Raw genomic sequence first — 12,839 nt, 5'->3', positions numbered from 1 at the left:
GAGAAGAGCTAAGTCTTTCATAGTTTATCACACAATGTTGCTGTTTGTACTGTGTACTGTGTGTTTTCCTGGTTCTGCTCATTTCACTTTACATTCATTGGTACAAGTCTTTCCAGGTTTTTCTGAAATCTACCTGCTCATCATCTCTTATTGCACAATAGAATTACGTTACATTCATATACCACAATTTGTTCAGCCATTCACCAGTTGATGGGATGCTACCTACCTCTTGCCAGAGTGATGATAGACTTATAATACAGAATGAGACAAACATTTTTTGATGTGCTCAATCTGGGAATTTGTTTTAACTAGCTATACGTATTTATTATGAGGTTTTTTCCTTTTAATTGTTTGTTTCAGGAGAGAGTGGGAAGGGGAAAAATAAATGGTTGGTAATGGGAAAAACTAATACAATTAAATTTTTTAAAAGAAAAGTCAAAAACAAGAAAGTCAAGATTGCCAGTTCTGGCATTAGTATAGGCAGGAGGAGTTCTAGTAGTCAAGAGGAAATTATCTTTGGCAGTTGAGAAGAGTTAGTTCTTCAGGAGGAGTAGTAAGTTTCTTCTCTTCTCTCCCCTCCCCTCCCTCCTCCTCTCCCCCCTCCCCTCCTCCCCTCCCCTCCCTCCCTCCCTCCCTCCTCTCCTCCTCCCTCTTCTCCCCTCCCCTCCCTCTTCTCCTCCCCTCCCTCCCTCCCTCCTCCCTCCTCTCTCCCCTCTCTTCTCTTCTCTTTCTTCTCTTCTCTTCTCTTCTCTTCTTTCTCTTCTCTTCTCTTCTCTTCTCTTCTCTTCTCTTCTCTTCTCTTCTCTTCTCTTCTTCTCTTCTCTTCTTCTCTTCTCTTCTCCTCCTTTCCTTTCCTTCTCTTCCCTTCCCTCCCTTCCTCTTCTTTTCATTTCTTTACTTCTCTTTCCTTCATTCCTCTCCTCCCCTCTCATCTTCTTATCTTTCCTCTCCTTTCCTTTCTGCATCATTATCACTATCCACCCATTCCTCTCCCACAGCTCTCTTAACCTCTTCCACTGTATCCCTTCCCCTAAAATAAATAAATAAAAGATTTTGCTTTCCTAAGCAAAACAGATTCATACATTGGAAGACCTATATCTCACTTCTCTCCCCTCTAGTCCATTACTTCTCTTTCAACAGTCTTTTGGAGTTGAGATTGGTCATTATATTGACTGGAGTTCTTAAGTCCTTTGAAGCTTTCCCCCCCCTCTTATGTATCAATGTAGTCACTGTGTAAATAGTTATCTTGGATCTACTTACTTCACTTTGTATCAATTGATACAAGTCTTCCAAAATGTCTCCAAATCTATCCCTTTCATTATTATCAAGAATTTATTTTCATAGCTGCTTATAGGAGTTTAATGTAACAAATATGAAGAAAGAATTCTGGAATTGGAGCCAGAAGACCTGGCTTTGAATCCTGGGTCTTACAAGTCTTTACTATGTGACCTGTGTGAATCAAGTCACTTTGTCTCATTTGCAGAAGGGAGATGATCATATTTGCACTTCCTACCTCACTGGGCTGGTGGGAGAAAAACACTTTGTAAACCTTCAACTGATATATAAATGTGAATGAGTATTATCTATTGTTTACCTTTTTGGGGGCAGCTAGTTGGTACAGTGCATAGAGCTCCAGTCTTGGAGTCAAGAGGACCTGAATTCAAATCCAACCTCAGATACCTAACACTTACTAGCTGTGTGACCCTGGGCAGGTCACTTAACCCCAATTGCCTCACCAAAAAACAAAACAAAAACCCCCAAACCTTTTTTTACTCAATATTTTCAGGAAATAGTATTTTTGTTGTTATTGTTTAGTCACGTCCAACTCTTTGTGACCTCATTTAGGAGGAAAAATGGTATATACGTATGCAAAAAAAGAGTGAACTCCTAAATCAATCCATAAGTACTTATTAAATACCTACTGTATTAGGCACTGGCCTAAGTTCTGAGTACACAAAGAAAAAGTCAACAAAGGAATCCACCTGTTCTCAACCCACTCAGTGTCTTCCTGACCAACAGTGGCAACTCACTCACAGGCCATGGAAGTGTAAAGCTTTTTCATCTTTCCTCATCCCAAAATCACCATAGGGTTTCTACTTTGACTCTGCTCCCTCCAGTCCCGATAAATATGCCTTCCTTCTAAGATGTCAACTTTTCACTTGCTTCGAGAGATAACATTGGCGGTGGATTTGGTGGTAAGGCCCATGGACTTGAATTCCAGTTCTGCTACCTATTACCTGCATGACCTTGAGCAAACACTTGGCCTCTCCAGGCCTCAGTTTACTTATCTTTAAAATAGGGTTACTGGACTAGATAACATCTAAGGTCCTGTCCAGCTTTAGCATCTGTGGTCCTGTGCAGATGAAGGGGCATGAGAAGTGGATGAATAAAGCCAGCCAGCACACTCCTGAAGAGATTGCTTAGTAAGATTTTGGAGCTACATATGTCTATGATATTCCTCAGGACACATGATGTTTGTTAACGTGAATTTTCTTAGTTGGAAGCATAAAGAAGACTTTCCAGGTTCTGTAGTTTGTAATAGAAAGGCAGGAAGGTAAAAAGTTCACAAACTGGAGAAATTGGGGGCAAATCTATGGTTCTTTTCCAATTTGTTGCTTCTGTCTTTTTCTTTAGAAGCCAGTCATACAAAGAATGGAAAATGAAAGACCGTACAATCTCACTGGACTGCAGGTTCTGCGGCAATATGCTGTGTCCATGCAATGCCGTGTGAAAACCTCAGAGTTCTGGAGCAGCTGGAGTGAAGAGACAATAGGGACAACTGGGGGACTAGGCAAGCTGGTGTTTTATTAACTGCAATGTGTTTCAGTGACAAGAACACAGGATTAATTCTGAAGACCAGGCTCTGAATCCCAGCTCTGTCACTTATCTCTGTGCCCTTGGATATCACTTCCTTTCTCTGGTTCCATAGTTTTTTATATCTTTATCTAGTTTATACCTTTATCTGGTTCTCAAGAAACTTTGATCAGACTTAATATATTTAGTTAGGTTGGTGAGGATGTGAGATGACACAGATTTGGACATGTGTATCTGTATGAAGTTTTCGAAAGGCTCATTTAATAACATGAAATTTAGTAGGTATATAGATCTTACATTTGAGTATAATTTTTTTTTAGTTTTACATAGAAGCATGGTATGCTAAATCTTAAGTCAGAAGACCTGAGTTCAAATCCAGATTTATTTGTACTCCCTGTGTGAAATAAGTCACAGCCTTCCTGGGTCTCAGCTTCCTCTACTATAAAATATAGAGGTTGGACTAGTGCTCACTGAGGTATCTTTCACCTTGGAATCTATGATCCTATGATGTTATGGTCCCAAAAATTAGATGGTGGAGGCATGAGTATGCTGCAATTCATTTGGAACACTTCTGAATGTTTTAGTAGACTGAAAGCTCAGTATGAGTCAACAGTATGCTATCTTAAGCTTTATTGGGAGAGGAACTGTAGCCTCCTCCCTCTTATTCTCTCTTCTTCTTTGGCCTGCTCAAGTTCATGGAGTGCTTGTTAGTGTAGGCAGCGGTGTAAAGATGATTTTCTGAGAACTAAACCATCCATAACCAATCATAAAAATAGCACAAAAATGCCGTCAAGAGAAGTAGGTCACAGAGATACGAATCTCTCTGAAAGGGGTTGACCCCAGCTCTCTGAGAAACATTTGCTTTAACAAGAAACACAACAAGAAGGGGCATATGAAGATGTAGGCCAACAATATCAAAACTGTCAAGGCCCAAGCAGAGGCCTTAAGGCCCTGAGCGCCAAGGCCTCCAAGGCCAAGCTCCTCAGGCCCAACGTCCCCAAGCATGTTGGCTCCAAGATGGCCACCAAGCACTCAGGCCCTAGGGTCAGCATCAAATGCCCAGGCCCCAGGATCATGAAGTCCAACACTAAGATTGCCAGAACTGACACCAAGGCTGCCAAGCCCACTGACCCCCAAGGCCACCAAATCTTATCCTGAGGCTGCTAAGTCTGACCATAGGCATCCAAGTCTGAAGCAGAGGTCACCAAGGTTACCAAGATTCTAAGGTCACAAAGCCCCATGATTCCAAGACTCCAAAGCCTACTGATCTTAAGCCTGCCAAGGCCACTGACCCAAAGGCTACCAAACCCAAAGATGCTGGGGCTAAGGTGACTAGTCCCAAGCCTTCAAAATAGATGCTTCAGGACAAAAAGAACTTGTTTTAATTCTAAATCACCATTTTCCCCCCTCAGCAGGGTATTATTCACTATTTTGTAGGAGTAAAGGAAATGGTGAGTCATAAGAAAAAAAAAAGAGAGGCATAGTATAAAAGAGTAGTCCTATTTTGTGCTACCCAAGTCAGATCACATCTGGAGTATTTTGTTCAATTCTGGACAGCATATTTAGGGAGGGACAATGATATATGTTGGAGTACATTCAGAGGAGGGTAGCCAGGATCTTCATGGTCCTTGAGTTCATGCCATTATGAGCACTGTTGAAGGAAATGAGGCTGTTTTGTCTGGAGAAGATTTAGGGAAGTTATAGTAGGGATTCAAAGGATTATCACATGACAGAAGGGTTTGAGGTCTCCTTGACTTCAAAGGATGGAAGTTGCAGAGAAGCAAATTCAGGCTTGATGAAAGGAAAAAAATTCCTACCAGTTAGTACTGTTGAAAAATGGCATGAGCTATTCCCCTTCATAGGGGAATCCCATCTTGAAGCAATATAGAGGGAATTCGTGTTCACGTGCATGGAGAACTAGCTGGGCACTAGAGCTGACCACACTTCTTTGCCTGACAGACTGAAGTCATTCTTGCCATCTCTGCTCCTACCCTTCTCACTCCACTTCCCTCAAATGCACAGACACAATGAAGGGCTTCCAAATGGCATCCTCCTAGCAGCAGCCTGGAGAGCTCTTTCTAGTCTTCCTCCTCTTCTGTAATTTCCTGCCTGACTTGATAGTAGCAGGTTGGGAAAGCAATGGTGTGTTTGGGAAGGCCATTCATCTCACACTTGGTTCATATTCCACAGCTCCAAATTCCATCTTGGACCTGTGGAGAGTCCTTGGGCCAGCCCAGCCTGATGGAGGGAGGACAGTGCAGCTCTTATGGAAGGTAATTTCATAATTTTGTAATCTTTTTCATATTCCTTTGCTCAAAAGACTCCTGAAATCCCACAAGGCTCACAATTGTCCTTCTAGCCAGAAGGAATTCTATCCACCCCTACATAAGTCATCTGCATGGTCAGTACCCATGATATTGAAGAAGCCATGTCCTCCCATTCAACAGTGTAGCTCACAATTTACCTGCCACAAGCAAAGTCCTTATTAGAGCTTAGTGGCTCACTAGTCACAGCCTCCTTGTGACCCCCTCTACCTTTCAGTTTGAGAGGCACTGGTTTAGGAACAGGTGAATTGGTTGATCGCTGGGGGTATTGGAAATATCAATCAGCTCTCTCTCCAAAAAGAATAACAGTTCAAAGCAAGCCATTCTTCTAGAGAAAGACCATGATACAAGAGACAATGGAATAGAGGTGATAGAGAAAAATAAAGAGGAAAAACGACATGGTAGAGAGGTTATAAGAGAGAGGAGAGAGGGAAGAGAGGAGATGAGAGAAGAGACAGTGGAGGAGACAAGGAGACAGGAGAGGGAGGAGAGAGGAAGGATGAGATAGAAGAGAGGAGAAAAGAGACAGGGAGGGGAGGAGACAGAGTAAGTGAGATGGGAGATGGAAACTTAGCACTTGTAGTCAGTAATGGAAAATGTGAGGTAATGACACCTATGGCACTCACATGAATGGGGTTACCCTCAAAGGGTTTTACAGCCCTAAAAGGAGCTGTGCTATTTTAGCCACATTGTGTTATATAGTCTCAAAGAGTAATTTCTTGATTATGGGATCAATCCCCATAAATCCTTCATCATTTCTACTTCCCATTTCACAGAGTGTCTGTTACTGTTTTCAATCACGTTGAGCATGATTCCTGGTAGTAGTTTCAGTATTATTTGTGTGTAGGAGGCAAGAGTGGACCCAAGTGTAAGGAAAACACTTGGCTACAACATCTGGTACTTTCCAGAAAATGAGACTGCTGCTAAAGAAACAAGCACCACGGCCAATCAAGAGTTTAAATTACATCTCGGAAGTGGTGCCTACCTGGTGTCTGTGGTGTACTATACATGTGATGGCGTGTCTCCAGAGGCGACACTCAGAATACCAGCTGTTCACGAAAAACGTATGTTATTTACAAATAGAATAGAAAATATTTTCTCAATTCTTGAATCACCAAAATGGTCACAATAGAGGGAATTTATGCTTAAAGAAGGCACTTCTCCCCTAAACAAATGGAAATGAAAAGTCTTGGGGGCATTCAGGTGGGGTTGGGGTGGAGAAGAGTTATAATTGTTGTTCAGTCATTTCAGTCATGTATGGCTCTTCGAGGCCCCATTTGAGGTTTTCTTGGCAAAGGTACTAGAGTGGTTTTTTCCACCTCATTTTACAGATGAGGAACTGAGGCAAATAGAGTTAAGTGACTCTCCCAGGGGTCACACAGCTAGAAGTGTCTGAGGCCAGATTTCAACTCAGGAAGATGAATCTTCTTGACTCTAGGCCCTGCACTATCCACTGCACTGCCTAGCTGCCCTGAGTTATAATCAGAGTGGGCTAATTTCTAAGTACAGTGACACCTGGATGGCAGCCTAGATGAAGGAGCTGATTGGTAACACACCCTCAAAAGATACTGAAAATGACTTCGTGAAAAGGAGACTCCTGATTACAAAGCTAAGCAAGAAGGTTATATAGAACCAGCTAGAAATCAGCAGCCATTTCCATCAATCCAGTTCAAGATATTCTGATCCAGCCCCCCCAGTCCTACAACCTAGGACCCTGCTAACCCAAGGCTGCGAGCTAGGCCTTGACCTAATGCCAAGCTTGTCCAAAGCTGTTGGACAGAGAGTTTAGATGCCATCCCCTCAGCTGGCCTTACGTGGGGCATCTGCCACAGAGGGGAGAAAGTGGGAAAACTGATTGCTGGCAAACAGAAAATTAAACAGTAGAGCAAATTTTAGGGCTTTATCTCTAAAGTGAGGTGGTGTTTAGGTGGGGACCACTCAGGGTAGAGGACTGGAAAAAATAGTAAAGCCTGCTATCCTCAGGGCTTTTGGAGTACATACAGGGTTTAGAGGGGCAGCTGGTACATAAAGCACTGGATAAAGTATTGGGCTTGAAGCCAGGAAGATCTGAGTTCAAAAATGGCTTTAGGCACTTACTAGCTGTATGACCCTAGGCAAGTCACTTCACCCTGTTTGCCTCAGTTTCCTCATCTATAAAATGAGGTAGAGAAGAAAATGGCAAATCATTCTGGTATCTTTGCCAAGAAAACCCCAAATGGGGTCATGAAGAGTCAGACATGAATGAACAAGAATAAAGGAGGATTTAGGCCTCTAGAGATGATTTATGAACTAGGAATCTAATAGACTGGTATCTTTTAGACTTGAATGAATCCTTTTGGAATGCCTTTTGGAATGAAAATCCATTTTAGCAAAATGTGTCTTATAACACACAAATATGTCTTATAGTAATAATAACAATAATAGTAATATAGCTAACATTTATATTGTGCTTACTATGTGCCTGGCATTGCGTGAAGCTCTTTATAATTGTTGTCTCCTTTTATCCTCGCAACTGGGAGGTAGGTGCTATTATTATCCCCATTTTACAGATGAAGAAACTGAGGCAAACAGAGGTTAAGTGACTTGCCTAAGGTCACATAGTTAGTGAGAGTCTGAGGTATAAGCTGCCCAGATATATTTGACCCTTTTCAATTATAAGGGTCCAGTTGCTGGCAGTCCCATCCTCTCCCTGGTTATTGTGTTATTCACCCAATACCAAGGAGTGTGATGGGACACAATGCCAATCTCTAGGGTTCTCAAACACCTGTTACCTCTATTTCCTGGGTCTACTCTTTTGGAGGTGGTAGCTGTTGGCCTTTAGGGTGATGTTTATCCAGTGAGAATCTTGACTCAAGCTCCTGCCCACTGGGAAAACTCTACTTTCTTTCTTTTCTTACTGTATTTTCATTTAACAGACCCCTTTTACATGGGACAATGTACATTGGAGATGTCTGTGTGTGTGACTTAGCTGCATAGTTTTAAAAAATTCGTGACCAATGACATAGAAGAAATATAATCAAAATGTATTCTGTAATAGGGGACTGGCCAACAAGAGCCCAGCCCTTATGAGAACGAGCATTATGCTTGGCTTAATGTAGTTCATGGATAGGTATTGCACAACTGTTTCTAATCCACTTACCAAAAATAGAGGAAAAGCTTTTCAAATGGCTTCTGAAATGACTTGACCTTATTCTTTTTCTGTTTCCTGGTTGTGTTTAAGTAGTATGAGTTAATACAGACCTCCAACAGGTAGAGGGACCTTTGTATGACCCTCTTTCACTCAGAGATAACATGAAGCTGCAAACATGTGACTGTTGTTGCTGAGAGAAATGAAGAAATAGTGAAGATGGCTGTAATTTTGTGAGCTTCAAAAGGCTGGAAGTCCATACTAGAATCTGTCACCATCTCAGCCCTGAGGCACAACCAGAACCCTGAAGGAGAGATTGAACAGATCTCACTCTGGGAGCCTGACTTGTCAGGACCAGTGGGAGTTGGGATAAGGTCCCTCAGAGATTAAATGAGCTAGAAATGGAGGCTCATTTGTGACAAATATTGGGCCCTTTACATTTTTTTTTTTGGTTGGGCAATGGGGGTTAAGTGACTTGCCCAAGGTCACACAGTTAGTAAGTGTTATGTGTCTGAGGCTGGATTTGAACTCAGGTCCTCCTGACTCCAGGGCCAGCGCTCTATGCACTGTGCCACCTAGCTGCCCCTAGAGGTGTCTTTTAACCAATTAAATTTTACCAAGGGATTTTACTGAGATGTTATAGCAAGAATAGAAGTATAAACTATTTTCTCAGACTAGGGCACATTCCCCCTATACTACCTTTGTATCTGGGCTCAATCTTAAAACGCATTTACCCCAAAGCATTTACCCTGCCGTTTTCCTTTCTGATTGTGGCATTGTTGTTGTTGTCTTTTGTTTTTGAAGAAGATCATGACATCAGTGAGGTGATGCCACAATATGCAAGTGAATTGGATTAAATGAGGGAGGGCTGTGCAAGGTCACCAGCCTCACTTTCTCCTCCAGAGCCATCTGAGTCCAGTGGCCAGATATAGATCCCTTCAGATGATGGTATGTCAGTAGCTTGATCCAATGTGTTGTTGGGCTGGATCATGTAGGCCACTCCTTGAGGCTGTGAGGGTGACAAACTCTAGCACGGACTTCTGATATTTCAAAGTTTACAAAGTCACATCCATCTCCAATACTCCTTTACCCTTCTCAGCAACTATAGGGCCATATGCTTGTGGCTTCATACAGTTGCTTCATTTCAGCCTAGATGCACTACTGAATATGACTGAGGACGGGTTTGGTCAAGACCCAAATGGGCAAGAATTCCTCAAGTCTCCAAAGTAATGACCAGGTTCCCTGAAACACTAGAGCCCTGACTTCCTTTAACTGTGTGAGCCAAGTAGAGTCTACCCACTCAATGCATGGGGTTCTCCCACATAATTTACGGATGTAATACCCTCTTTTCCCCATTCCGTGACCCTTATGTGGACTTTGGCACTTTAGATCTTCTATTTGTTTTATAGAGATTCATCACCAGTACTTGTGCTGGCACCTGAGTGGGTGAGGTCAGGACCTGGCAGGAGCAACAGGGACAGGAGCACATTTAGGGGCTGGCAGAGCTACGGCGGTGTTCCATGAACAGGACTCTCAACTGTTGTAACAGGAGGCTTCCCCTATAACGAAGGGTGTTTGCCATCCTGGAAGAGCCTTTGTATTCACATCTAGACCCCTCTTTCTCTTATAGGATGAATACGGGTTAGGAAGTCTCCAGGCTTCCCCTGGATGTGGTTCCAAATTCTAAGTGCAGCTTTAGCAGGAAGTCCAAAGTGGATGTTTTCCAATGGAGGGCCCTCAGAGTCCATGATGGGGACAGGGTTGGTTGGAGGAGGGGCTCTGATTCCAGGGGCCAGTCAGTGCTTCTGGTCTCTTCTTTCTGCCCTTATAGATTTGGAATATTTTCAGTAGAAAATTGTCCTTACTGCTCAGGCCACAGCTTGAAGTTGAGGCCACGTATGCATATTCCCTCTTAAAGAGGCACACAAAATCTGGCTCTAGAGTCATGGTTACCGCTGAACCTGAAGATAACCTGTGAATTTACATGATAGATATGTAGCTTTGGTGATGAGTAGCTGGTTAGCACAGCCATGCCTCTGCCTTATCTAAATAAGATCCCATCTTCCCCGGAACAGGACACCATGTGTTCTTTATGGAGAACTGGCCTTAGGGCTTGGTCAGGTGGCTACCCAAATACCTACCTGGTGTGATTTTAGCATCACCTGGAAGTTCCCTTTGGATCTCACCTTTCCTCCTCCTCTCATGATTCCTGGAACTCTTACCATTAGAAATTTAATCTTTTCATGCAATGCTTCCCCTCGTTTATCCATTAGAATAGGGTGGGGGTGGGGAGACCTCCCACCCTCCCAGGAGGACACTGCATTAAGTTTTATAAATCGCTTCTGCTTTAGTGTGACTGGAGCATTAGATACTTTCCTAAGACCTAGTTCTACTAGGAATATGGGGAGGGGCATGAGAAGAAGAGGGATGGGGAGAGGCAGGGTAGGGTTGAGAATAGGAGTAGTACCTTTGAAGGGGTGAAGAGGGGAACAAAGAAGGAAGGTTGGATGGTTGAATACCTATTTTGACTGTTTAATAGTTTTGCTGCCAGAATTTGGGCTTTCCTCCCTCCCTAATGTCCCATGTCTTCTGGTCTGTGCAGTGCATACTTTGGGGCGTGCTATTGGATGCTGAGCAAGTGATGCTTTAGGAGGCTGACACCATTTGGGTTTTCTTGTGCTTTAGCTCTCCAGTGCATTGAGGCTCTGCAGGTGTACCGATCTCAGGACCACCTGGAGGTGGAGTGGCAGACCTCAGCTGCAGAAGTTGACAGATGGGTGATTGAGTGGTTCCCAGATTTGGAGACAGAGAATTTGGAGAGATCTTGGGAATTTGTCTCACAGACCAGGAACTGGACAGGAAGGGCAGGTAACCAAAGCTTCGTTTGTCAGCTTTTCTGCAGGCTGATACTGAATTACGATAACTTTTAAAAAATCTACAAAAAAAAAGTTTAAACACTTGTTAGTTGCATTCAGCTGCAACAGCAAATAGTCGTACATGAGCCAGCAAGGAGCTGGGGAGGTTCATTTGTACTTGGTTTGAGGCAAATTTTATTCCCCCTTCACTTGGAGGTTTTGCCTTCCCTATGCCAGAAATGGGAGGAAGGGTAAGGAATAAGCATTTGTTAAGCACCTACTAGGTGCAAGGCACTGTGCTAAGCATTTTACAAATATTATCTCATTTGATCTTCACAACAGCCCTGCATGATAGGTGCTATTACTATCCCCATTTTACAGTTGAGGAAACTGAGGCAAACAGAGGTTAAGTGACTTGCCCAAGGGTCACACAGCTAGTAAATATCTGAGACCAGATTTGAACCGGTATATTCCTGACTCCAGGCCTGGTGCTGTATCTATAGGGCCACCTAGCTGCCAACAGGGAGGGTAGAACTTCCAACTCCCAGAACAATATTTTCTGGGAATAGTGCTGCCAACTTGGGGCTCATCAGACATTTGCATTGAACCTGATCGTCCAACTAAAGCCAATGAAGTCATTGATCTTGTCTAGGAGAGAGGAAGATGAAGACAGGAGCTCATCAGCCTACCACATGATTGCTCTTCTGTTGATCAAAGGATTAGTTGTCTGCCCAAAAGAGCTATTATGCGGTGTTAGAACTGTAGGGGCTTGAAGCAACTTAGAAGTGATCTAATTTGCCCTCTCCCCCCCATTTTACAGGTGAATGAACTGAGGCCTTAAAACCAAATCCATGATTAAGTGGGTCATTCTTGTTCTGAGTGGGTTCTTTTGTTCTGAGAACTCTTAACTCTCCCTTCTTAAATGGACAGCAGCATTAATTATTAAAGAAATAAGAAGCCTCTTTGCCAGAGGTACAAGGTTTCACCCATTTCCATTAGTGAAGCAATTTATCAGAAAATCAGCAGTGGGACAGAACATTTCCAGAAAGAATTGCAAAAGACCTCAGAGCTCTTCTTTAAAGCAAACAAACTCTCTGTCTAGGAGTGTGTGTGTGTGTGTACAGGCATATAAATAGATAAGTATGTATATGTATACATATATGTATATATGTGCATTCATGTATAATTAGGGACAGGGACAAGACCTGTGATTTAATTGGCATGAGGAACCTCCAGATGGTTAGCAATGCGAGTTACCATTTTCTCTGTAATTTATAGTCTTAGAGAGTTGCCTGGCTTCCTCACTGGGAGATTAAGTGATCTGTCCATGGTCACATAGCTAGTATGCATCATAAACAAACTTGAATTCATTGTTTCTTGATTCCAAGGCTGTCTGTCCATCTACTCTGTCAGGTTTCCTGTCCCAATAAATCTAATAAACGTGAACAAAAATGAATAGTCAAATGAACGAAGTGGGATATTATTTAAAACTGTTATCATTTATTGGGAGTACAACTGAATGAATCAATTGACAGCAACGAAGCAATAGATGCTTCAGGGTCAATTTGAAGATCCACTCCCCTAGGCAGCCTGGTGGTATGTTGGGTAGCATGCTGGACCTGGAGTCATCATAATCTGAGTTCAAACCCTGCCTCAGCTAGTTTTACTAACTGAGTAACCTTGGGCAAGTCACTTAAATTCTGTCTCAGTTTCCTCAGC

The 12,839-nt window shown here is 42.8% G+C and overlaps 1 protein-coding gene across 4 annotated transcripts in view; it reads left to right on the top strand.

Annotated features, from left to right (window-relative positions):
* IL31RA (interleukin 31 receptor A) overlaps positions 1-12,839 on the top strand; it is a 90,269-nt gene that overhangs the window by 58,306 nt on the left and 19,124 nt on the right. For 3 of the 4 annotated variants that reach the window (XM_020997276.2, XM_020997285.2, XM_020997302.2), the window contains 4 exons: positions 2,635-2,791; positions 5,005-5,087; positions 5,986-6,202; positions 10,951-11,133. In XM_020997276.2, the coding sequence (XP_020852935.1) occupies positions 2,635-2,791; positions 5,005-5,087; positions 5,986-6,202; positions 10,951-11,133 (640 nt within the window). The remainder of the gene's footprint in view (positions 1-2,634; positions 2,792-5,004; positions 5,088-5,985; positions 6,203-10,950; positions 11,134-12,839) is intronic. The other variant, XM_020997293.2, reaches the window with a different exon arrangement.

Source organism: Phascolarctos cinereus, unplaced genomic scaffold, assembly GCF_003287225.1.
Source record: "Phascolarctos cinereus isolate Bilbo 61053 unplaced genomic scaffold, phaCin_HiC Scaffold_4;HRSCAF=312, whole genome shotgun sequence".
Taxonomy (NCBI): Eukaryota; Metazoa; Chordata; class Mammalia; order Diprotodontia; family Phascolarctidae; genus Phascolarctos; species Phascolarctos cinereus.
This window is presented reverse-complemented; position numbering and strand designations above follow the sequence as displayed.